The following is a 24,425-nucleotide window of genomic DNA, read 5'->3' on the forward strand; positions in this document are numbered from 1 at the left end:
GGTGTTTATTCCTATTTTTCTTTTCTATCAGCAAATACACCCAGGTCCACCTTCAGAACATGCCCAGAATCTCCACTGGTCCAAAGCCATCACCTTCTGGCTGGATCATCGTGATAAAGTCCTCAGTGATCATTGTCACTGCTTCAGTCTGTTCTCAGAACAATGACCAGAGGGATTTTTTTTTGCAAAATATAAATCAGAATCTTTACAAATCTTCCCAGTAAAGCCCAACATGATCACAAGATTTTAGAAATCCCCGTGTGACGCGTTTCCCTGCCAGTTATTCCTCTGGCCTCATTTCCTCCTCCTCCCTCAGCCCAGCCGAACTGGATACCCTGCTCTTTCTCAGCCCCAGGGAAGCACTTACTGTTGCTTCTGCCTGAAACAGTCTTCTCTGCTATTGTTACCTCTCTCCCTCTTCTCAGGATTTTCACTTAGATGTCATTCTCTCAGGGAGGACTTCAATTATGCATTTATTTTCCAACCCACCCCTGAAAATTTCCCTCTTTTTTCTCCCTACCACTTACCACTTCCAACACATAATTTGCTTCATTGCCAGTTTTCCTCCATTAGAGGCTTCAAGAAAGAAAGCATTTCTGCCCTTTTGTCAACTGCCTTAGCCTTGAAATCTAGAACTTTTCTTGGCACATCCCAAGCGCTCAATAAATATTTCATGTAGGAATTAATAAATGAGACCCAGACATACCCATCAGTAGAAGATGGAGTGGCTAAGTTCCAACATTTCTCAAGCAATTAACATGAAGTTAAAAGGAAAAATTCTGTATATTTACAATTAGCTGAACTTAGAGACTCATTAAAAAACATTTGGTAAAAAGGTGCCATTATGAAATAGCATGAAGACAAGCAAGTGATTTAAGGAAATTCATTACAGTCATCCTTGTCCAAATCCCTCCTTTTCTGTTTCCCTCCAAGTTACCACACTGCATTTCCATTTCAGCTGCTGGAATTAGATTTGTGATTCACTTGAACAGCTTTTAGTGCCCTTATGAGACTATTATTTGACCCTATGCGCCTTTCAGTGCCAAACAAACCCTGATGAATTACTGGCACCTTCTCTCCTGTTTTCAGCCCTTTAAATGGGTCCTGTCTTTGCCAAGCAGCGGTATGGTACATATCAAAGATAGCTTTGTTTTTATTTGTCAAAGGAAAGGTGTTCTCCACCAAGAACAGTCATTCTTAGGAAACAGTATGTAGCCATATGTATTCCATAGTCAAATGTGTTTTGTTTTATGTTTTCCTATTTCCAAATATATATTAATATTATAGAAAAAAAGGGTAAAGTTTTCAGAGTAATGCTGTTCATATTGTTGACTAGGAATGTTGAAAGTGGCTCCAAAAATTCAGCAATGAAGAAGATATACCAGCAAAATAATAATGTAAACTAACATTTCCTGAAGATTACTATGCTCCCAAAATCTGCTAAATGATTTATTTGTACTATCTCATTTAATTCAACCCAGTAACACGGATAATGTTTTGTTATGGAAGTAAAGTATCATAGAGAAGTTAAATAACACCCAGAGTTAGGGTTCAGATCAGGCAGTCAGACTCCAAAGCCCAGGGTCTTAAGTCTTAAGCTTCCCTGATAGCTCAGTTGGGAAAGAATCCACCAGCAATGCAGGAGACCCCAGTTTGATTCCTGGGTCGGGAAGATCTGCTGGAGAAGGGATAGGCTACCCACCCCTGTATTCTTGGGTTTCCTTTGTGGCTCATCGGTAAACACTGCAGTGTTGGAGACCTGGATTCAATCCCTGGGTTGGGAAGATCCCCTGGAGAAGGGAATGGCAACCCACTCCAGTATTCTGGCCTAGAGAATTCCACAGTCCATAGGGTCACAAAGAGTTGGACAGGACTGAGCGACTTTCACTTGCACTTTCAAGAAGGAATGAAGTGCAAATGAAACATACCTGGAAAATATACTTTTTTTAAAAAATTTATTGAAACTTTGAAAATGTTTATAAATGTTTTATCTCCCAGTAACCCTTCAAACAAAGCTCAGTTAAAAATACGATAGATATTACTTTAATCTGTGCAGAAACTATAGTGATTATGGTGAAATATTTTTGATTTTTATAAATGTATCTCATTTATTCTAGAATGTGTATTTCTTGTACTTAACACAGTTTATAAACTTTATTCACCAAGTGGAATTTATTGTACAAAATGGGAAATTATTCATGTATCTTCACAATAAATTTTGCATAAGTTGAATTTTTTATACTTTTCTAAAACCACTGAGCAGAGTATTCTAGGGAGAAAAAAAAAGAAACTACATTTTCTGTGATGAACTTATCTTCTTTTTAAAAAGTATTTTGGAAATCTCTTTCAGAAATTCTTTTATCACAGAACATATCTTTTGCTAACTTCTACACAATTGGGAGAACGTCATTGTTCTGATTTGGGCAGAAATAAAGAGTATATATATATTTTTTTTATGAAATCAAACTGATAAATTGAGATGTATATATATATTTATAATTTTAAATACAAAGCAAGGTCAGAAATATACAGGGGCCAAGCAAGTATTATAAATGGGATGAAGTGGGCTCTATTATTGAGACTGTAAGACAAGGATTATATAAAGGCTGTGCATGACATGATATACATAAACGAAGTCTAAAATTCAGTTGCCACAGCTCACTGGTTCATGATCACAATAAATGCTTTTATTAATTGGATTGTGAAATTCTTTTAACGAATTTGCCATTTATCAAGCGTCTATATTCTGTAGTTTCGAAATTCTTGTAGGTGTCTCTTTGCAAATGTTTGGTGATCACGTCATCACTTCGAGCACCACACAGATACTTCTTTGAACTGTGCTTGTTCCTCCCTGCAGTTGGGAAACTCTGGATTTCGTAGGACAGTGGCTGTGCTTTGAGCCACATTCACTGTTTGTCTCTGTGCATGTGTATGTGTGTGTGCTTTTGTTGCAGAGAAGGCCAGCAGTCGCCAGAACAGTGGCAGAAGGTGTACGGCAGATGCTCTGGGAATGAAGTGTACCACATCGTTCTGGAAGAAAGCACATTTTTTGCTGAATATGAAGGAAAGAGCTTCACATATGCTTCTTTCCATGCACACAAAAAGTATGTTTCCATCTCAGAATGGAATTAAAATATTAATTTACATCCAGTTTTCCATAATGTAACCCATATTGGTGCTCATGTCTTGGAAGTATTTTTGAATTATCATCATAATTATTGAGACATTTAAATTCTCACCTTTTGTTTGGTCTCTACAAGTTAAGATTCTTGGGTATAAAGTATAATTTAGTAGGAATATTGACTTTGAAGTGAAAGCGTTATTCACTCAGTCATGTCCAACTCTTTGCAACCCCATGGACTATAGCCCAACAGGCTCGTCTCTCCATGGAATTCTCTAGGCAAGAATTCTGGAGCGGGTTGCCATTCCCTTCTCCAGGGGATCTTCCTGATCCAGGGATCAAACCAGGTCTCCTGTATTGCAGGCAGATTATTTACTGTCTGAGATGCCAGGGAAGCCCAGTATTGACTTTCAGTTCAGTCAGTCAGTTCAGTCACTCAGTCGTGTCCGACTCTATGTGACCCCATAATCACAGCACGGCAAGCCTCCCTGTCCACCGCCAACTCCTGGAGTTTACTCAAACTCATGCCCATCGAGTCGGTGATGCCATCCAGCCATCTTATCCTCTGTTTCCCCTTCTCCTCCTGCCCCCAGTCACTCTCAGAATCAGGGTCTTTTCCAATGAGTCAATTATTCTCAGAGGTGGCCAAAGTACTGGAGTTTCAGCTTCAGCATCAGTCCTTCCAATGAACACCAAGGACTGAACTCCTTTAGGATTGACTGGTTGGATCTCCTTGCAGTCCAAGGGACTCTCAAGAGTCTTCCAACACCACAGTTCAAAAGCATCAATTCTTCGGTTGCTGAGCTTTCTTCACAGTCCAACTCTCACATCCATACATGACCACTGGAAAAACCATAGCCTTGACCAGACGGACCTTTGTTGGCAAAGTGATGTCTCTACTTTTTAATATGCTATCTACGGTGGTCATAACTTTCCATCAATGGAGTAAGTGTCTTTTAATTTCATGGCTGCAGTCACCATCTGCAGTGATTTTGGAGCCCATAAAAATAAAGTCTGACATGGCTTCCACTGTCTCCCCATCTATTTCCCATGAGGTGATGGGACCAGATGCCATGATCTTAGTTTTCTGAATGTGAAGCTTTAAGCCAACTTTTTCTCTCTCCTCTTTCACTTTCATCAAGAGGCTTTTTAGTTCCTCTTCACTCTCTGCCATATGGGTGGTGTCATCTGCATATCTGAGGTTATCGATATTTCTCCCAGAAATCTTGATTCCAGCTTGTGCTTCTTCCAGCCCAGGGTTTTTCATGATGTACTCTGCATATAAGTTAAATAAGCAGGGTGACAGTATACAGCCTTGACACACTCCTTTTCCTATTTGGAACCAGTCTGTTGTTCCATGTCCAGTTCTAACTGTTGCTTCCTGACCTGCATACAGGTTTCTCAAGAGGCAGGTCAGGTGGTCTGGTATTCCCATCTCTTTCAGAATTTTGCACAGTTTATTGTGATCAACACAGTTGAAGGCTTTGGTGTAGTCAATAAAGCATAAATAGATGTTTTTCTGGAACTCTGTTGCATTTTCAATGATCCAGCATATATTGACAATTTGATCTCTGGTTCCTCTGTCTTTTCTAAATCCAGCTTGAACATCTGGAAGTTCTCAGTTCACCTATTGCTGAAGCCTGGCTTGGAGAATTTTGAGCATTACTTCACTAGAATGTGAGATGAGTGCAATTGTGCGATAGTTTGAGCATTCTTTGGGATTACCTTTCTTAGGGATTAGAATGAAAACGGACCTTTTCCAGTCCTTTGGGCACTGCTGAGTTTTCCAAATTTGCTGGCATATTGAGTGCAGCACTTTCACAGCATCATCTTTCAGGATTTGAAATAGCTCAACTGGAATTCCATCACATCCACTAACTTTGCTCGTAGTGATGCTTTCTAAGGTCCACCTGACTTCACATTCCAGGATGTCTGGCTTTAGGTCAGTGAATGCACCACTGTGTTTATCTGGGTCATGAAGACCTTTTTTGTACAGTTTTTCTGTGTATTCTTGCCACCTCTTCTTAATATCTTCTGCTTCTGTTAGGTCCATACCATTTCAGTCCTTTATCAAACCCATCTTTGCCTGAAATGTTCCCTTGATATCTTTAATTTTCTTGAAGAGATCTCTAGTCTTTCCCAGTCTGTTGTTTTCTTCTATTTCTTTGCATTGATTACTGAGGAAGGCTCTCTTATCTCTCCTGGCTATTCTTTGGAACTCTGCATTGAAATGGGAATATCTTTCCTTTCTCCTTTGCTTTTTGCCTCCCTTCCTTTCATAGCTATTTGTAAGGCCTCCTCAGACAACCATTTTGCCTTTTTGCATTTCTTTTCCATGGGGATGGTCTTGATCCCTGTCTCCTGTACAATGTCATGAACCTCCGTCCATAGTTCATCAGGCTCTCTGTCTATCAGATCTAGTCCCTTAAATCTATTTCTCACTTCCACTGTATAATCATAAGGGATTTGATTTAGGTCATAACTGAATGGTCTAGTGGTTTTCCCTACTTTCTTCAGTTTAAGTCTGAATTTGGCAATAAGGAGTTCATGATCTGAGCCACAGTCAACTCCTGGTCTTGTTTTTGCTGACTGTATAGAGCTTCTCCATCTTGGGCTACAAAGCATATATTCAATCTGATTTCAGTGTTGACCATCTAGTGATGCCCATGTGTAGAGTCTTATCCTGTGTTGTTGGAAGAGGGTGTTTGCTATGACCAATGCGTTCTCTTCGCCAAACTCTATTAGCCTTTGCCCTGCTTCATTCCATACTCCAAGGCCAAATTTGCCTGTTACTCCAGGTGTTTCTTGACTTCCTACTTTTGCATTCCAGTCCCCTATAATGAAAAGGACATCTTTTTTGGGTGTTAGTTCTAAAAGGTCCTGTAGGTCTTCATAGAACCATTCAACTTCAGTTTCTTCAGCGTTACTGGTTGGGCATAGGCTTGGATTACCGTGATACTGAATGGTTTGCCTTTGAAACGAACAGAGATCATTCTGTTGTTTTTAAGATTGCATCCAAGTACTGCATTTTGGACTCTTTTGTTGACCATGATGGCTACTCCATTTCTTCTAAGGAATTCCTGTCCACAGTAGTAGATTTAATGGTCATCTGAGTTAAATTCACCCATTCCAGTCCATTTTAGTTCGCCGATTCCTAGAATGTCGACATTCACTCTTGCCATTTCCTGTTTGACCACTTCCAATTTGCCTTGATTCATGGACCTAATATTCCAGGTTCCTATGCAATATTGCTCTTTACTGCATCAGACCTTGCTTCTATCACCAGTCACATCGCAACTGGGCATTGTTTTTGCTTTGGCTCCATCGTTTCATTCTTTCTGAAGTTATTTCTCCTCTGATCTCCAGTATCATATTGGGCACCTATCGACCTGGGGAGTTCCTCTTTTAGTATCCTATCATTTTGCCTTTTCATACTGTTCATGGGGTTCTCAAGGCAAGAATACTGAAGTGGTTTGCCATTCCCTTCTCCTGTGGACCACATTTTGTCAGACCTCTCCACCATGACCCGACCGTCTTGGGTGGCCCCACACAGCATGGCTTAGTTTCAGTGAGTTAGACATGACTGTGGTCCTGTGATCAGATTAGCATCTTTTCAATTTTGTTTAATAACATTTTAATACGGTAGAAATTCACAAGAAAATGAATCTTTTGTATAGATTGACATTTTAAAGTGTTAATTTAAATGCTGTTTTAGTTTTTGGGCCAAATTAAGATATACATTTGATGGTAAGACCCAGTATATATACAAAATTTACCCCCCCCCAAAAAAATTGCCCTTACTAAATGATATTTACTTTGATGTTTTCTTTTATCTGTTATTCCATTCTTTTTTATTAATATATATATATTATGTATATATATATGTATGTTATATATATTATGTATATATATATGTATATGTATATATATATACACACACATAGTCTTAAGTATCTAAATTGATTTCACAACACACTAAAGATATTGGTTTTTTTTTTTTTGGTTTGTTTTCTTCTATAAAAATAAGAACTTTGAATTTATAAGATCTTTTCAAGCTTTAAAATCTTCCTATTTGAGGTTTTAATTTCCCTTTGCCTTTTAATAGTTTACTTATTTTCTTAATATTCAAGCTTAGAAAATAAGACCTTTGCTGAACTTTAAACTTAAACTCCTTTGTTTTCTTTGTTAAATTAAGGTTTGGTGTCTGCTTGATTGGTATTAGGAGAGAAGATAATAAAAACATTTTGCTGAATCCAGGTCCTCGATATATTATGAATGCCACAGATACATGTTTTTATATTAATATTACCAAAGAAGAGAATTCAGCATTTAAAAACCACGACCATCAGAAAAAAAGCAATGTACCAAGGTCATTTTATCACGGACCGTCTAGATTGCCTGTACATAGCATAATTGCCAGCATGGGTAAGTATAAATAAATTTGAGAATATAATTAATTTCCTTCTTTAAAAAGAATAACAATTATATTTGTTTTTCTCAAAATTCCAAAGTCAAATTTAAAATATACTTGTGTGTCTTACAAACTCGGTGTAACTAAATAATTAGATATACAGAACAAAATTTCCAATCTGTTAAACTGGTAAGAAATTAAAATAATTCAAAACTTATAACAACAGTTTTTATATCTGATTAAAATATAAACACCAGACACTTCTGTATTTCTTTGTAAGTTCTACATTCAGTTATTAATAATGGCTCTTTCAGATTCTCTCTCTGTTTCCCCAAACTCCCCAATCTTTTATCTAATTCTTAGTGAAGTTGGCTTCTGTGACACAGAAATTTTTTTAAAAAAAGATTCAGACAAATAAGAACTTCCATTAAATTTTGTCACCAAACGACACACAAACCTACATGCCCTGAGTTTCTGTCACAAGGAAAATGTGTTCCTTTTTTTAGCTTATAATATTTTAATATAAATACCTTCACTTATGCAACAAGCCATTCTCCATTTCCCTCTTAGGGACTTTACTTTTTTATTAATCCTCATTACTTGGATTCTTTTTTTTTTTTTTAATCACCAATTCATTCTTCCTCCCTGCTTCTCTCTCTCTCTGACTCTCTTCATGTCTCTGTCTACACACACACACACACACACACACACACACACTTCTGGACCTCATGCCTTGACATCTTCACAGATAAATTCCAAGTGTTGTCTTCAGTTGCTGTCTTGAAATCTTACCATCCCCTCATGTCTCTACCAGTTAGGTCTGAAATCTGCACCCAGTATATCACTGAAACTGCTCTGGCAAGGTCACTGCTCTACTCTAAATCCAGTGGGATCATCACAGCCTATGACAATATTGACCATGTTCTTCTTAAAATGCTCTAGTGCTATTTCCTCTGCACCCTGCACATTCATTTTCCCTAAATTGTTGCATCTGCTCTCAAAGATTCAATTCTTCTCCATAAAGTGATGATCTCCTTACCTAAACCATGACCTTAAATCTCTTTTCACAGCAACATATTCAACTGTCCACGGGCTATATGGAAAAATCAAACAAGCATGGGAAAAACCAATGTGGTATATTCAAATTGAGCTAATCTTTCTATATTCATTCAAAACAACTTCCTCCTTTGTTTTTTCTTTTTTTTTTTTGCTAAAAAATGTGATACCATTGTCCTTTTATTTGTAATGACAGATTTCTAACATTTCATTATTCTTCTCTTCTTATACTTTGTATTTCACTGAATTCCACTAAGTTTAACCAAGTGGCCTCTAAAGTTGTCCATTGCCATGTCCATGCTCAGTTTGGTGGGCCTGGGTCTCCATCATCCTGCCCTTCCACTGCAGAATCCCCCGTCTCTTCTCCATGCCTCCAGCCTTGCTGCCCTGCACTCCTCTCCACCTTGCTACCAGAGTAGCAGTTTTTACATTATGTTATAATCACACTCCTGCATTAATTTTTAATTTCTTCCTACTAGCCATTGGGAAAAAAGTCTGAATTTTATACTATAAAATGGTTTACAATTGATAACCAAAATCTCTCTCTCTCTCTTTTTACTTGAAGTAGTCCTTGTTTTCCCAGGACAGTACCAGATTATATACATTGTCCTGGTGTCATTATGAAGAGAAATCCACTTTGATTCTTAAGAATACCCTCATTTAGAAGATAAATTACATGATCACTTTTAAGTATCTTTTTAAAATAATTCCTTCTTTTATTTTATTTTTAGTCCTACATTTTACCATTCCTTCGGTTGCTATCCTAAGTCCCAATCATAGTAAATTTCTTTCAGTCTTCACTAATAGTTTTTCATCATCCCTTCAATTGCTCTCCTTAGCCCCAATCATATTAATTCATTTCAGTCTTTCCTAATGGTTTTTTTTTTACCGACGGGCCTTGTTGCACTGTTTCCTCTGAGAAGATCTACTCCCCAGCCCCCAACTCTGCTTATGTAACTACCTCTAATCATTTGCATCTCAGTCTTAATATCATTCCCCCTGAGACATATTCCATGGCCCTGCTTGGACTTTGTTAGATAACTCAGATTGTCACTGATATAACATATTTTCTCTTCTATAGGAGTTTTACTTGATGGTTTCACTTGTTTAAGAATTACTTGTTGAGTACCTAGTCCATGCCAGGAACTCTCACAAGTATTTGTGATAGGAGGGTGGGACAAATGGACAGAGTAGCTTTGACACATATACACTATGATATATAAAATAGATAGCTAGTGTGAGGCTGCTGTATAACACAGGGAGCTTAGCTCGGTGCTCTGTGATGACCTAGACGGCTGGGGATGGGGAGGGAGTGTGACGCAGGAGGGAGGGGATATATGTATACGTGTAGCCGATTCACTTCTTTGTGCAGCAGAAACTAACACCCATGGAAAAGCAGTTATACTCCAAATTAAGAAGAAGTATTTGTGATTAATTAGAGAACAAATGGAAGCTCCTTGCTTCCAGAGTTAACGTTTTATCATGGGGAAGTCTGGCCATAAACAGTACATATCAAAATCAGTAAAATAGTAGATTAGAAGGCGATGAGTAGTAAGATAAAAGTGAGAAGAAAACAGCTAGCAAAAAGCGTGTATGAATTCTAGAACAATTGAATTTTTAGGTAGCTTGTAGGCCTCATTGAAAAGGTGGCATTTGAGAAGATACTTGAAGAAAATAAGGGTATTATGCCTGTGAATGTCTGAAGGAAAAGCATTCCTGAAAGAGATAATAGCTGGTACAAGGGCCCTACAGGAGGGGTAGGAACCTGATTGATGTGTTCCAGGATCAGTAAAGGGGCCCTCTTGACGCAAACACGGTGATTTGATGGTAAGAGTGCAGGAGAGGTGGGGAGAGAGGTACAAAGGGGCCAGATCATGCTGGGCTCTTTAAGTCAATGTAACAGTTGTAGCTTCTACTCAGAGTGAAGTGGGAGTCATCACAGGGTTCTCAGCAGAGCAACAGCATGGTCTCACCTATGCTGAACTCATCTTCAGCATAATCACAAAATCACTGTGGCTGCTGTTAACTATAGATGCTTAGGGTCAAGAATCCAGTGTAATTTCAAGTGGAAGTAGCAGGAGAGAAAAAATTATGGGTATACTTTGAAAGTAGGGTGCCATTATTTACTCCTGAATTAGAAGTGAACTGTAATAGAGAAGTGTGAAGAACTCAAGGGAACTTAGTATCAGTTCTGTTCATTTAGGTCACTCAATCATATCCAATACTCTGGGAACCCATGGACCGCAGCATGGCAGGCTTCCCTGTCATCACCAACTCCCACAGCTTACTCAAATTCATATCCATTGAATATGATGCCATTCATACATCTCGTCCTCTGTCATCCCCTTCTCCTCCTGCCTTCAATCTTTCCCAGCATCAGGCTCTTTTCCAGTAAGTCAGTTCTTCCCATCAGGTGGTCAAATATTGGAGTTTCAGCTTTAGCATCAGTCCTTCCAATGAATATTCAGGACTGATTTCTTGTAGGATGGACTGGTTGGATCTCCTTGCTGTGCAAGGGACTCTCAAGAGTCTTCTCCAACACCACAGTTCAAAAACATTGATTCTTCAGCATTTAGCTTTTCTTATGGTTCAATTCTCACATCCATACATGACTACTGGAGAAAACATAGCTTTGACTAGATGGAACTTTGTCACCAAAGTAATGTCTCTGCTTTTTAATATGCTGTCTAGGTTGGTCATGGTTTTTCTTCCAAGGAGCAAGTGTCTTTTAATTTCATGGCTGCAACCACCATCTGCAGTGATTTTGGAGCCGCCCAAAATAAAGTATGTCACTGTTTCCACTGTTTCCCCATCTATTTGCCATGAAGTGATGGAACTGGATGCCATGAACTTCATTTTTTGAATGTTGAGTTTTAATCCAACCTTTTCACTCTCCTCTTTCACTTTCAGCAAGAGGCTCTCTAGTTGCTCTTCACTTTCTGCCATAAGGATGGTATCATCAACATATATGAGTTCATTGATATTTCTCCTAGCAACCTTAATTTCAGCTTGTGCTTCATCCAGTCCAGCATTTCACATGATATACTCTGCATATAAGTTAAATAAGCAGCGTGACAATATACAACCTTGACGTACTCTTTTCCCAATTTGGAAACAGTCTGTTGTTCCATGGCCAGTTCTAGCTATTGCTTCTTAACCTGCTTACAGATTTCTCAGGAGGCAGGTAAGGTGGTCTGGCATTCCAATCTCTTTAATAATTTTGCACAGTTTATTGTGATCCACACAGTCAAAGACTTTGGCATAGTCAATAAAGCAGAAATAGATGTTTCTCTGGAACTCTCTAGTTTTTTTGATGATCCAACGGATGTTGGCAATTTAATCTCTGGATTCTCTATCTTTTCTAAATCCAGCTTGAACATCTGGTTCATGTAATGTTGAAGCCTGGCTTGGAGAATCTTAAGCATTACTTTGCTATTGTGTGAGATGAGAACAATTGTGTGGTTGTTTGAACATTTTTTTGGCATTGCTTTTCTTTGGAATTGGAATGAAAATTGATCTTTTCCAGTCCTGTGGCCACTGCTGAGTTTTCCAAATTTGTTGGCATATTGAGTACAGCACTTTCACAGCATCATCTTTTAGGTTTTGAAAAGCTCAACTGGAATTTCATCACCTCCAAAAACTTTGTTTCCTAAGGCTCACTTGTCTTCACAGTCCAGGATGTCTGGTTCTCGGTGAGTGATCACACCAGCATGGTTATCTGGGTCATGAAGATCTTTTTTGTTTAGTTCTTATGTGTATTCTTATCACCTCTTCTTAATATCTTCTGCTTCTGCTAGGTCCATACCATTTTTTTCCTTTATTGTGCCCATCTTTGTTTGAAATGTTCCCTTGTATCTCTCATTTTCTGAGTAAGACTTTCTTATCTCTCCTTGCTATTCTTTGTAACTCTGCATTCAGATGGATATATCTTTTCTTTTCTCCTTTGCCTTTCACTCTCTTCTTTTCTCAGCTATTTGTAAGGCTTCCTTAGACGACCATTTTACCTTTTTGCATTTCTTTTTCTTGGGGATTGATCTTGATCACTGCCTCTGGTACAATGTCATGAACCTTTGTCCATAGTTCATCAGGTACTCTGTCTATCAAATCTAATCCCATGAATCTATTTCTCACTTTCACTCTATAAACATAAGGGATTTGATTTAGGTCAAAGCTGAATGGTCTAGTGGTTTTCCCTACTTTCTTCAATTTAAGTCTGAATTTGGCAATAAGAAGTTCATGATCTGAGCCACAGTCAACTCCCGGTCTTGTTTTTGCTGACTGTATAGAACTTCTCCATCTTTGGCTGCAAAGAATATAATCAGTCTGATTTTGATGTTGACCATTGGGTGATGTCCATGCGTAGAGTCTTCTCTTGTGTTGTTGGAAGAGGGTGTTTGCTATGATCAGTGTGTTCTCTTGGCAAAACTCTATTAGCCTTCGCCCTGCTTCATTTTGTATTCCAAAGCCAAATTTGCTGTTAGTCCAAGTATCTCTTGACATCCTACTTCCTACTTTCATCCCCTATAGTGAAAAAGACATCTTTTGTAGGTGTTAGTTCTAGAAGGTCTTATAAATCTTCATAGAACCATTTCATTTCAGTTTCTTTATCATTACTGGTTGGGCCATAGAGTTGGAGTACTCTGATATTGAATGGTTTGCCTTGGAGAAAAACAGAGATTGTTCTGTTCTTTTTGAGACTGCATCCAAGTGCTTCATTTTGGACTCTTTCATTGACTATGAGGGCTCCTCCATATCTTCTAAGGAATTCTTGCACACAGTAGTAGATGTAATGGTTATCTGAATTAAATTCACCCATTCCAGTCCATTTTAGTTCACTGATTCCTAAAATGTTGATGTTTATGCTTGCCCGCTCCTGTTTGACCACTTCTAATTTCCCTTGATTCATGAACTTAACTTCCAGTTTCCTATGCAATATTGCTCTTTATAGCACAGGACTTGACTTCTATCACCAGTCACATCCACAACTGGACATTGTTTTCTCTTTGGCTTCGTCTCTTCATTCTTTCTGGAGTTATTTCTCCACTCTTCCGCAGTAGTACTTTGGGCACCAACCTGGGAAGTTCATCTTTCAGTGTCATATCTTTTTGCATTTTCATACTGTTCATGGGGTTCTCAAGGCAAGAATACTGAAGTGGTTTGCCATTCCCTTCTCCAGTGGACCACATTTGATCAGAATTCTCCACTATGACCTGTCCATCTTGGGTGGCCCTACAAGACATAGCTCATAGTTTCATTGAGTTAGGTTTTTAGTATAAGCAGCAGAAAAATGGGAATGGCCATTCATTTAGATGAGAAAGGTCTGGAGGGAACCATTGGAGATATAGAATTCAGTTTGGAAGGCAGTGCATTTCTAATTTCTGTTAGATATTGAGAGAAAAATGTCAAATAAGAGATTCAGTGCAATAGTCTAGAGTTCAGTCTCTACTGTATAGCACAGGGAACTATATTCAATATCTTGTGATAAATCATAATGGAAAAGAAGATAAAAAAGAATATCTATATGTGTATAGGCTTCCCTGGTGGCTCAGGGGTGAGGAATCCACCTGCCAATGCCAGAGACCTGGGTTTGATTCCTGGGTCAGAAAGATCCCATGGAGGAGGAAATGGCAACCCACTCTAGTGTTCTTGCCAGGAAAATCTCATGGACAGAGGCGCCTGGTGAACTACAGTCCATGGGGTCACAAAGAGTCAGACATGACTTAGCATGTACAATATGTGTATAACTGAGTCACTTTGTTGCACAGCAGAAATTAACACAACATTGTAAACTGAGTAACTTCATTTAGAAAAAAAATCAAAAAACTGAAATGAGTTTAGAGTTCAGGAGAGAGGTATATGCTGAAAAAATTATTTTTGGATTCCTGAGCTTATGTATTATGTTTAAAGTCATGAGACTGAACAAGATCATTGAGAAAATGATTGTGGGCAGCAAAGGAATGAAGAAAAAGGACCGAATCCTGCAACATGTCAATATTAACTCTCAAGGGAATGAGAAGAAACCAGCAGAGGAAACAAAGAAAGAGCTACTGACAAGGGAAACGAGCTGAGTGTCTTGTCTTGGAATCCAAATGAATCCAGTGGTTGGAGAAGGTGGAGTGATTAGCCATGTCTAATGCCTATAATGGCCAAATAACAGGATAATTGAAAACTGGCCATTGAATTTAGTAAAAAACTGATTGCTCTTTATCTCAATAAGAGCTCTTTCAGTGAAGTGGTAAGTTGAGGAATGCCAGATCAGAGGGGTTTATGATAAAATGTCAGAAGATAACTTAGGGAAACTAGGTCTAGACAACTCTTATAAAGTTTTGCTGCATAACAGTAATGGAAATAAACATAAACAGATGAGACCTGAAAGTGAAAGTCACTCAGTTGTGTCCGACTCTGTGACCCCACGGACTATACAATTCATGAAATTCTCCAGGCAAGAATACTGGGGTGGATAGCCTTTCCCTTCTCCAAGAGGTCTTCCCAACCGAGGGATCGAATCCAGGTCTCCCGCATTGCAGGCAGACCTAATTAAACTCAAAAACTTTTGCACAGCAAAGGAAGCCATAAACAAAATGAAAAGGCAACCCACAGAATGGGAGAAAATGTTTGTAAATGATGTGACCAACTAGAGATTAGTATCCAAAATTTACAAGCAGCTCATAAGGTTTAATGTTATCAAAACAAGCAACCCAATCCAAAAATGTGTGGAAGACCTAAACATTTCTCCAAAGAAGACCTACAGATGGCCAAGAGCCACATGAAAAGATGTTCAACATCACTAAATTTTAGAGAAATACAAATCATAACTAAAATGAGATATTACCTAACACCAATCAAAGTGTCTATCATCAAAAAATCCACAAGCAATAAATGAGTGTAGAGAGAAGTTATCCCTCCTACACTGTTGGTGGGAATGTAAATTGGTACAACCACTATAGAAAACAGTATGGAGTTTCCTTAAGAAACTAAAACTAGATCCAGCATCCCCATTACTGGGCGTACATCTGGAGAAAAACATGATTTGATAAGACACATGCACCTCGATGTTACAGCACTGTTTACTACAGCCAAGAAGTAGAAGCAACCTAAGTGGCCATCAATGGAAGAAGAGATAAAGATGTGGCACATATACAGAATGGAATATTACTCAGCCATGAAAAGATGGTGAAATAATGCCATTTGCAGCAACATGGATGGACCTAAAGATTCTCATATTGAGTAAAGTAAGCCAGACAAAAGAGAAATATTGTATGATATAGCTTATATGTGGGATCTAAAAAAAATATGATACAAATGACCTTGTTTATAAAACAGAAACAGACTCACAGAGACTTAGAGAACTAACCATAGTTACTGGGGAGAGGGTCGGGCTGGGGAAAGATAGGGAGTTTGGGATTGACATGTACACATTGCCATATTTAAAATGTATAACCTACTGTTCGGTGCAGGCAACTTTGCTCCATACTATGTAATGGCCTAAACAGGAAAAGAATTCAAAGGGGCAATAACTGAATCACCTGCTGTCCACTTGAAACTAGCACAACATTCTTAGTCAACTGTACTCCAATATAAAAGAAAAAGTTAAAGAAAGAAATAAGTAGAAGGTATAACAAAACAGCATAATAAAAAACAGAGACATTCCGTTGCCAACAAAGGTCTGTCTAGTCAAGTCTATGGTTTTTCCAGTGGTCATGCATGGATGTGAGAGCTGGACTACAAAGAAAGCTGAGTGCCAAAGAAGCGATGCTTTTGAACTGTGGAGTTGGAGAAGACTCCTGACAGTCCATTGGACCACAAGAAAATCCAACCAGTCCATCCTAAAGGAGATCATTCGAAGGACAGATGCTGAAGCTGAAACTCCAATACTTTGGTCAACCGATGTGAAGAACTGACTCATTTGAAAAGACCCTGATGCTGGGAAGGATTGGGGCAGGAGGAGAAGGGAACGACAGAGGATGAGATGATTGAATGGCATCACCGACTCGATGGACATGGATTTGAGTAAACTCCGGGAGAGTTGGTGATGGACAGGGAGGCCTGGCGTGCTGCAGTCCATGGGGTCGCAAAGAGTCAGACACGACTGAGCAACTAAACTGAACTGAACTGATAACAAAACAGACTCACAGAGAAGAAACTAGTGGTTAGCAGTGGGGAGAATGGCAAAATAGGTGAAGGGAATTTAGAGGTACAGACTACCTGATATAAGGATATAATGTATAGCACAAGGAATATCGCCAATAGTTTATAATAACTTATATGGGGTATAATCTATAAAAACATTGACTCACTGTGTTGTACACCTGAAACTAATATAAGATAGTAAGTCAACTTACTTCCATTAAAAACAAAGCTAGGTAAGACAACACAGGGTTGGTGTACAAGGAAAACAGTGAAAGACAGTGGGTAATGGACTCTGAAGATCAGTGACACAGAGCTGGGATATCATAAGGGGTGAAGGGAAAATGCTCTGAAAGAGACAGTGAGAACCTTGAGGGTATTTCCCCACTTCTAAAACACAGCCACTCTTTCAGTGTTGCAACCTTCAGAATTGCAAGGAGAGATGTCAGAGAAGAGCCAGGTTTTGTTAGGGGAAGGAAAGGTTCAAAGAAGAAATTGTTTCTGTAATTGAAATTGCTTTTTAAAACTGTGTTTTCCCTGCTAAATTTTGACTTTCTCATGATCACATCCCCCCATACTCAGCTTGGTGCCAAATAACAGTGTGGGCAGAATTATCAGGAAGTCACCAAGTTTCCTGTGTTGAGCAGGAAGATGATAAGGAGGTAGTTGGAAGTGATGTGAAGACACATATATTTGGGAGGGGGTGAAATTCAGATAACATGGCTCCTTGGGAAGTAGGTGGGGATTTAATTCTCAAAACAAGTGTAGGGTTGAATTTTACATAAATGTGGGTGTGTCTCTTTCCTTCCAAACAGAAAGAAAAGGAGAAAAGTTTGCTGAAGCTTTCTTGTTTACTTGGTTGAAGATAGGGAATTGAAGGATTTCTTCAATAGAAAGACAGCTTTCTTTCAAAAGATAAAAATAATCTTACTTCAAAAGATTACTTTTCCCTCTGAATTATACAATGTGGTCATCTGCAGAGGATAAATGTCATAAATGTGGATTTTAAATTATAATATTAGGATACAGATCATATATGGTTTTATTTTGATGAATCAAATTTATAAAATTTAATGTTTAATCAGATCCACTCACCTGATTAATGGAAAATTTAATCTCATTTTCTCTAGGATCCTCATCTCCCTCCCAAGATGGATTGCAGTATAAATTAATCCTTATTTGTGGTGCTAAAAAGTTACTGGAGTGTACAGTTTCTGATGCCAACCACTTTTACCTTTGCTCGGATATGGTGGTCATCACATTGTTTTCTCGGGCACGGTCATTTTAGATACATTGTGTCATGCCCCTCCCAGGAGTCTTCCCCATTAACAGCAGACACACCAGGCTCCCTTTCCCCCCAATCTGAGTGTCATGGACAGTATTTTCAGAGGTCCTAGCCTCTGAAACTTGAGTCCCACATTTATTTCAATATTGAGGAATACCCAGATGGAGAACTCAGATGGTCCCCCCAGTCTTGGTTCTATCAACTCTCACATTCAGAAACACTGCCTTTTAATCCCTTCTTCTGTGTTGTTGTTGTTTAGTCATGTCTGACCTTTGCAACCCCATGACTGCAGCACAGCAGGCCTCCTTGTCCATCACCAACTTCCGGAGCTTGCTCAAACTCATGTCCATCGAGTTGGTGATGCCATTCAACCATCTTGTCCTCTGTCACCCCCTTCTCCTCCTGCTCTCGGTCTTTCCCAGCATCAAGGTATTTCTCAGAGGTTTTTAGAATTCAGTTGCTGACTTCTTTGTCCATGCTACAAAGAAAGAGATGCTAAAACCCCTGAGGTTTTTTCCTCCCTTTAAAGTCCCAGGCTGTTACAGTGAAGAAGGTTGTAAGATCAGACAGAAGTTTCAAGGAAATGGAGAGCGTTTTAATAGCTGCTTCAAAGAATAAGACAAAATGGAAACTCAGGGCTTTCAGAAGGATGGCCAGCTTTCCATAAATACATAAATGAAATCAGTGGTTGTGAAATATGGTGGCAGTCATCTGTTAGATTGATTTTTTTCTTCAGAAAGGGAGAGACAGCCACTTTCCATAAATTTTCCATCAATATCCATAAATTGATGTTTATACTAATTTTTAAATGTTACTTAAAAATATCAGAGGAATTTGTTTCTTCCATTTACTGTTCCTTGAGTATTCCAAGGATTCAAAGCCTTAAGCTATTTAAATTCTCTGTTCTTACTGCCTCAAGGCATTTCCATGACTTGTGTGCTCACGATTTTCTTTTTATGTCAAGAAATCAAATGTAATGATTTTGGAGTATAGCTTCTCATCACTGGGTGAAAAGTTCATCCTCTCCCCTGCTTCCTGTCCCCCCTATACTACATCACGTAACATAATTCTGTTTTATTTTCTGCATGGTATTTAGCATTACTGAGAATTAGTTTTTCCATTTCTTTGTCCATTTGATTATCTTAAAGACAAATCCATATGCATAGGAACATTGTCTGCCTTATTCCTTGAATATCTTGAGTGCCTAGAATTGTGCTTGCCACAGAGAAGGGCTTAATAAATATTAATAAACATTAATTATTCTAATATTAAAAAGTAGTTATAAATGAGTAAAAGAAAGATAACTCAATAATATAAGGAGAAAAGGTATAATGAGAGATCCATAAAAGTGAAATGGAGCAAAAATTTTCATTGGTTTAAAACAAATATAAATTTAAACAATTTTTAAAATTTAAATGTCTAAGTGTTTCATGATTTCACAAATCTTATGTTTCATACTATAGACCTAGTTGTAGCAAATACACTTTTGCACAAATACAGAATTTTTTATCCCTGTGGGTAAAAATGCTCAAACTAAAAAGAAGTAAATCACTTTTGAGGTTAAAGGGTAAACAGTGCATAGTATATTTCCTGGTTATACTGACTGTGCTTCATCTCAGTTTAATCATTAAATGATTGCCTGTCCTATAGGTGGCAAACACTTTGATGGATTTTCATTTCTCGTTGTTCCAGGTACTGTGGCCATAGACTTGCAAGACACGAGCTGCAGATCTGCAAGTGGCCCTACCCTGTCTCTTCCTACAGAGGGAAGTAAAGAAGTCAGAAGACCCAGCATTGCTCCCGTTTTAGAGGTTGCAGACACGTCATCAATTCAAACATGTGAGCTTCTAAGTGACCAATCAGAAGATGAAACTACACCAGATGAAGAAATGTCCTCGAACTTGGAGTATGTTTGTAAGGTTTACTGGGACTTGTGCTTGCCGTGAAAAACTAATGTCCTTCCCTTCTGGACATCTCAGAATCAGTCCTACATACTTCTGCCGAAACACTCTTCTTATTAGTCAATATCTCTCTTGATGATAAAATATTCTAAGCCCTTGAATTTCTGGCTTCAACAGCTATTTACAGCTTCATTTTTCTCTATGTTAGCCTTTATCCTTAAAGAAAAAAAATATGTATATCAGTATTTCCATGATAAATCTATATCACATTTTACATTTTTTTCTTTAAGGGTACGGTTTGCATTTTTCATTTTTTTCTTAAAAATAAGTAATAATGCTTTTATTAAATTATAACATAACTTATACCTTTAGTTTGTTTTTCTACTTCCATATTGAAGCTCAATCAATTTAGCAACATGTAATGCAGCTTCTTCCATTAAGCTCTTGTCTGCCTCAGCATTCAGCAATCTTTTTTATTTAATTTAATTACATCAATAATGTTTTGAGTGAATGAATAAATGAAGTCCAGTTCTCTTAACCAAGATTCCATAATAAATAGTATCAATATTTAAGGTATTGGTCACATTTTAGCCTAGAGTAGAGTTTGTTTACTTGTCTTATTCATGTATTATGTTGGTATTTCTTAAGGGAAGCACAGTGTTCGACTGCCTTAACAGTGGAGTCCAAAGGAATTTGTGTCCCTTGGCAGTTTCACTTTATACTGGTTGTGTACCAGTGGCTTTGTTTAAAATCATCTGACCTACAATGCTTTATCTGTAAACAGGGTTCATATGAAGATTAATTGAGATAATGGAGGAATGTACTTAGAACAATGGTTTGTGCAGAGTAAGCATTCAGTGAGTATCAGTCACTATTAGGTATAGTACTAGTCCTAGTGGTAATGGTAACATCACTCAGGCACTTCTAATATTTTTCATATCATAGAAGTTCAGTTAATGTTGAATTGAGCTAAAATATGCTGAAATATACTAAAATATACTGAAATATAATTGGAATGTAGAAAAATCCTTCTATTAATCTTTCAAATATTCTTTCAAATATTTATTTGAAATAAATATTTATGTATTTGTATGTATGTATTTATTTGTATGTAACAAATAAATATGTATTTACTTATTACACTTTCAAATATTTATTACAAGAAACTTAGGCATATCCACAGAAGACAATTTCACTCTCTAAGAAATTAATAATACTGAAATAGATTTATGAAATATTTGATAGGAAGAAGGAGCAGTTTGACCACCAGTATATTTCTAGAAATGGTGCTGTGATAGAAATTCTTTCTTTACATGTACTTCAGAAAAATTGAGAGGTGGAATATTTTTTACTCCTAGAAAAATGAAAAAGACATTGAAGTAATAGAGGAGACTGTCAACTTCTAAATTTGCAAAATATTCTCCATTTTACTCTCTTAGCTAATGGTGTCTGAAAAACAGTTCTAACTAGGTTTGAAATTTCTTGGTTTGAAAGATAAATTTTCTTCATCAAAATGGAGCTTTCATATTGGATAAAAGAACTTTTCCTCCATTAAATTGTCTTTTGCCTCTTAATTTTCATTTATGCGGTTACTTTGATAACTTCACTTTGAAAATCTTATAGCCATAATGTGCAGGTGACTATCTTATAAAGTCAATAAACAAGCCAAATATCTTTGATAATATTTAAACATTATTTCACCAATAACTCTGGTTTTGGTGTGGGTCTAGTGGAATAGTTCAGTCAACCATTTACTCTTTTTTCTTAAAAAAATAAAAAATCATGACTCATGAATATTGATAGAGTGAATCATAATAATGAATTTAGCTTTAAATATGTTTTTATAAAATTAACATTGCTATTTTCTAAAATCTATCTAAATCTTTTAAACTGAAGATTGGAAAGGACCAGTTAGTAAATATTTTAGACTTTATGGTCTTTGCTTCAGCTCTTCAACTCTGTTTCTGAAGAGATGAGTGAGCATGGCCATATTCTGACAGAATTTCAGTTGTGGACAATGAAATTTAAATTTCCTTTAATGTTCACATGAGATGAAATAGTACTCTTCTTTTGACTTTTTCCAACCATTTAGACATATGAAAACTAGTTCACAAAACCATGTGATGAGTCAGCTTTGGTCCATGGCCCTTGTTCCAAATTGTTTCTTTATCAAAATATAATTGCAATGCAAAGCGTTACTACATCTAACTTTATCAAAGTGAGAAATGTGACTACAACTGATTTGTCAGACTTTGCCTACATTATTCAAGGTAATTAGGTATTTCATATTGTTTTACAGATATGCTAAAGGCTACCCACCTTACTCTCCATACATAGGAAGTTCACCCACTTTTTGTCATCTCCTTCATGAAAAAGTACCATTTTGCTGCTTAAGACTAGACAAGGTAAGCATTTGGGGCTGTTATTTTCTGTAAAACTAAAATGATGGCATCATGTAGTTGCATGCATTTAAATAATTCTGTACAATTTTTTGACTGAAATGTGTTTATAGAGTATTATCTTTCAAATGTAAATGTAATACATAACGTGGTGAATTTTACTTTTTTAAACTGCACTAATGATTACCCCCAGAGAAGGCAATGGAAACCCATTCCAGTACTCTTGCCTGGAAAATCCCATGGATGGAGGAGCCTGGTAGGCTGCAGTCCATGGGGTCGCTTAGAGTCGGACACGACTGAGCGACTTCACTTTCACTCTTCACTTTCCTGCATTGGAGAAGGAAATGGCAACCCACTCCAGTGTTCTTGCCTGGAGAATCCCAGGGACGGGGGAGCCTGGTGGGATGCCGTCTATGGGGTCGCGTAGAGTCGGACCCGACTGATGTGACTTAGCAGCAACAGCAGCAATGATTACCCCAGTGCTTTACCCTCCACTGATGTGCTTGAGGAGTTGATCAGTCATGTTCTTAAAAGGAAAACAAAGGTGCCAGAGCTGCAAACCAGAGTCCTCCTCAGATCATTTTGGCCAAATACACTCTATGTACTTTACTAGGCATTTTTGCCTCAAATCTCAAAGTGGAATTGCTTGATGTGATGCAAGTTAGGTAGTCCATGTGTTGTTCACAAAGATTCATTATTGACTAAACTGGAAGTGTCTTGTTTAATGACTCCTTCTCTGAAGATTTTATACTGGTTTTTGGTTCCTGGCTGATGTTCAGGAGAAATCATCAAAAACAGAAACATTGTAAAAAAGCGGGCATTTTCATCTCTTTCACAGCATGACCATTGGGCAAGCCCTGTGCAAGGATTTGCTTTCCTAATGAATAAGAAAGCACATAAAAAGAACACTCTGCAACTCCCCATCTCCCAGAAATTAAAACATGCCACTAATTCTAACCAGGAATTTCTTCTTTGATTCTAAATTTTGGAGTTACCTGGTATAAAAATCGCAGCTCTATGCTTACAGGCTTTACAGTTTGGAGGGATAACTTTATCATTAAATATCAGTTTCCATCTCTCTGTGAGTGTTTAGTCATTCAGCGCTCCCTTGTTGGTAGCGAATTCTCCTGCAATGCAGGAGACCTGGATTCAATCCCTGGGTTGGGAAGATCCCCAGAGAAGGGTGTGGTAACCCACTCCAGTATTCTTTCCTGGAGAATCCCATGGACAGAGGAATCTGGCTGGCTGCAGATCATGGGGTCGCAAAGAATTAGACACGACTGAGTGACTTACCACAAGCAGGGAGCCCAGGAGAGATCAGTCAGTAGATCATCATACTTTTAATCTGAGGGTCCAGGGTTCAAGTCACTGTTTGGGCAAGGTTGACCTTTTGGACTTCCCTGGCTCTCATTCCATAAAGGATTCACTTGTAATGCAGGAGATGCAGGTTCATTCCTTGGGTCAAGAAGATCGCCTGGAGAAGGAAACCAACTCGAGTATTCTTGCCTGGAGAATGCCACGGACCATAGGAGCCTGGCAGGCTACAGTCCATTGGGTCCCAAGAATTGAACATGACTTAATGACTAAACTACCAAGCAGGGAACCTGATACAAGAAAAAGCTAGGCTTTCAGAAGTGAGTCTTGTTAAAGGAGAAATGGAGACTTTCAGAGCCAGAAGATGACAATCAGTCTCTAAGAAGGAGAAATTTCCAACTATTGTTGATTAGTCTATGACATCTGGGATTATTCATTCTTTAGGTGGCACCAGTCTGGTTGGTGCCATTTCTTAGACGGAATGGAGTAGACATCATAGTTAACAAAAGTGTCTGAAATGCAGTACTTGGATGCAATCTCGAAAACAACAGAATGATCTCTGTTAGTTTCCAAGGCAAACCATTCAATATCATAGTAATCTATGTCCTGACCAGTAATGCTGAAGAAGCTGAAGTTGAATAGTTCTATGAAAACCTACAAGACCTTCTAGAACTAACACCCACAAAAGATGTCCTTTTCATTATAGGGGACTGGGAAGTAAAAGTAGGAAGTCAAGAAACACCTGGAGTAACAGGGAACTTTGGCCTTGGAGTACCGAGTGAACCAGGGCAAAGACCAGTAGAGTTTTGCC

General features: G+C 38.0%; 1 protein-coding gene across 1 annotated transcript in view; it reads left to right on the plus strand.

Moving 5' to 3' along the window:
• Positions 1–24,425, plus strand: part of KCNT2 (potassium sodium-activated channel subfamily T member 2) — a 422,637-nt gene that overhangs the window by 287,652 nt on the left and 110,560 nt on the right. Inside the window, exons 15-18 of the mRNA XM_065936707.1 lie at positions 2,955–3,104; positions 7,317–7,546; positions 19,693–19,906; positions 22,201–22,306. Of these exons, the coding sequence (XP_065792779.1) occupies positions 2,955–3,104; positions 7,317–7,546; positions 19,693–19,906; positions 22,201–22,306 (700 nt within the window). The remainder of the gene's footprint in view (positions 1–2,954; positions 3,105–7,316; positions 7,547–19,692; positions 19,907–22,200; positions 22,307–24,425) is intronic.

This window comes from Muntiacus reevesi, chromosome 5 (genome assembly GCF_963930625.1).
Source record: "Muntiacus reevesi chromosome 5, mMunRee1.1, whole genome shotgun sequence".
NCBI classification, from domain to species: Eukaryota; Metazoa; Chordata; class Mammalia; order Artiodactyla; family Cervidae; genus Muntiacus; species Muntiacus reevesi.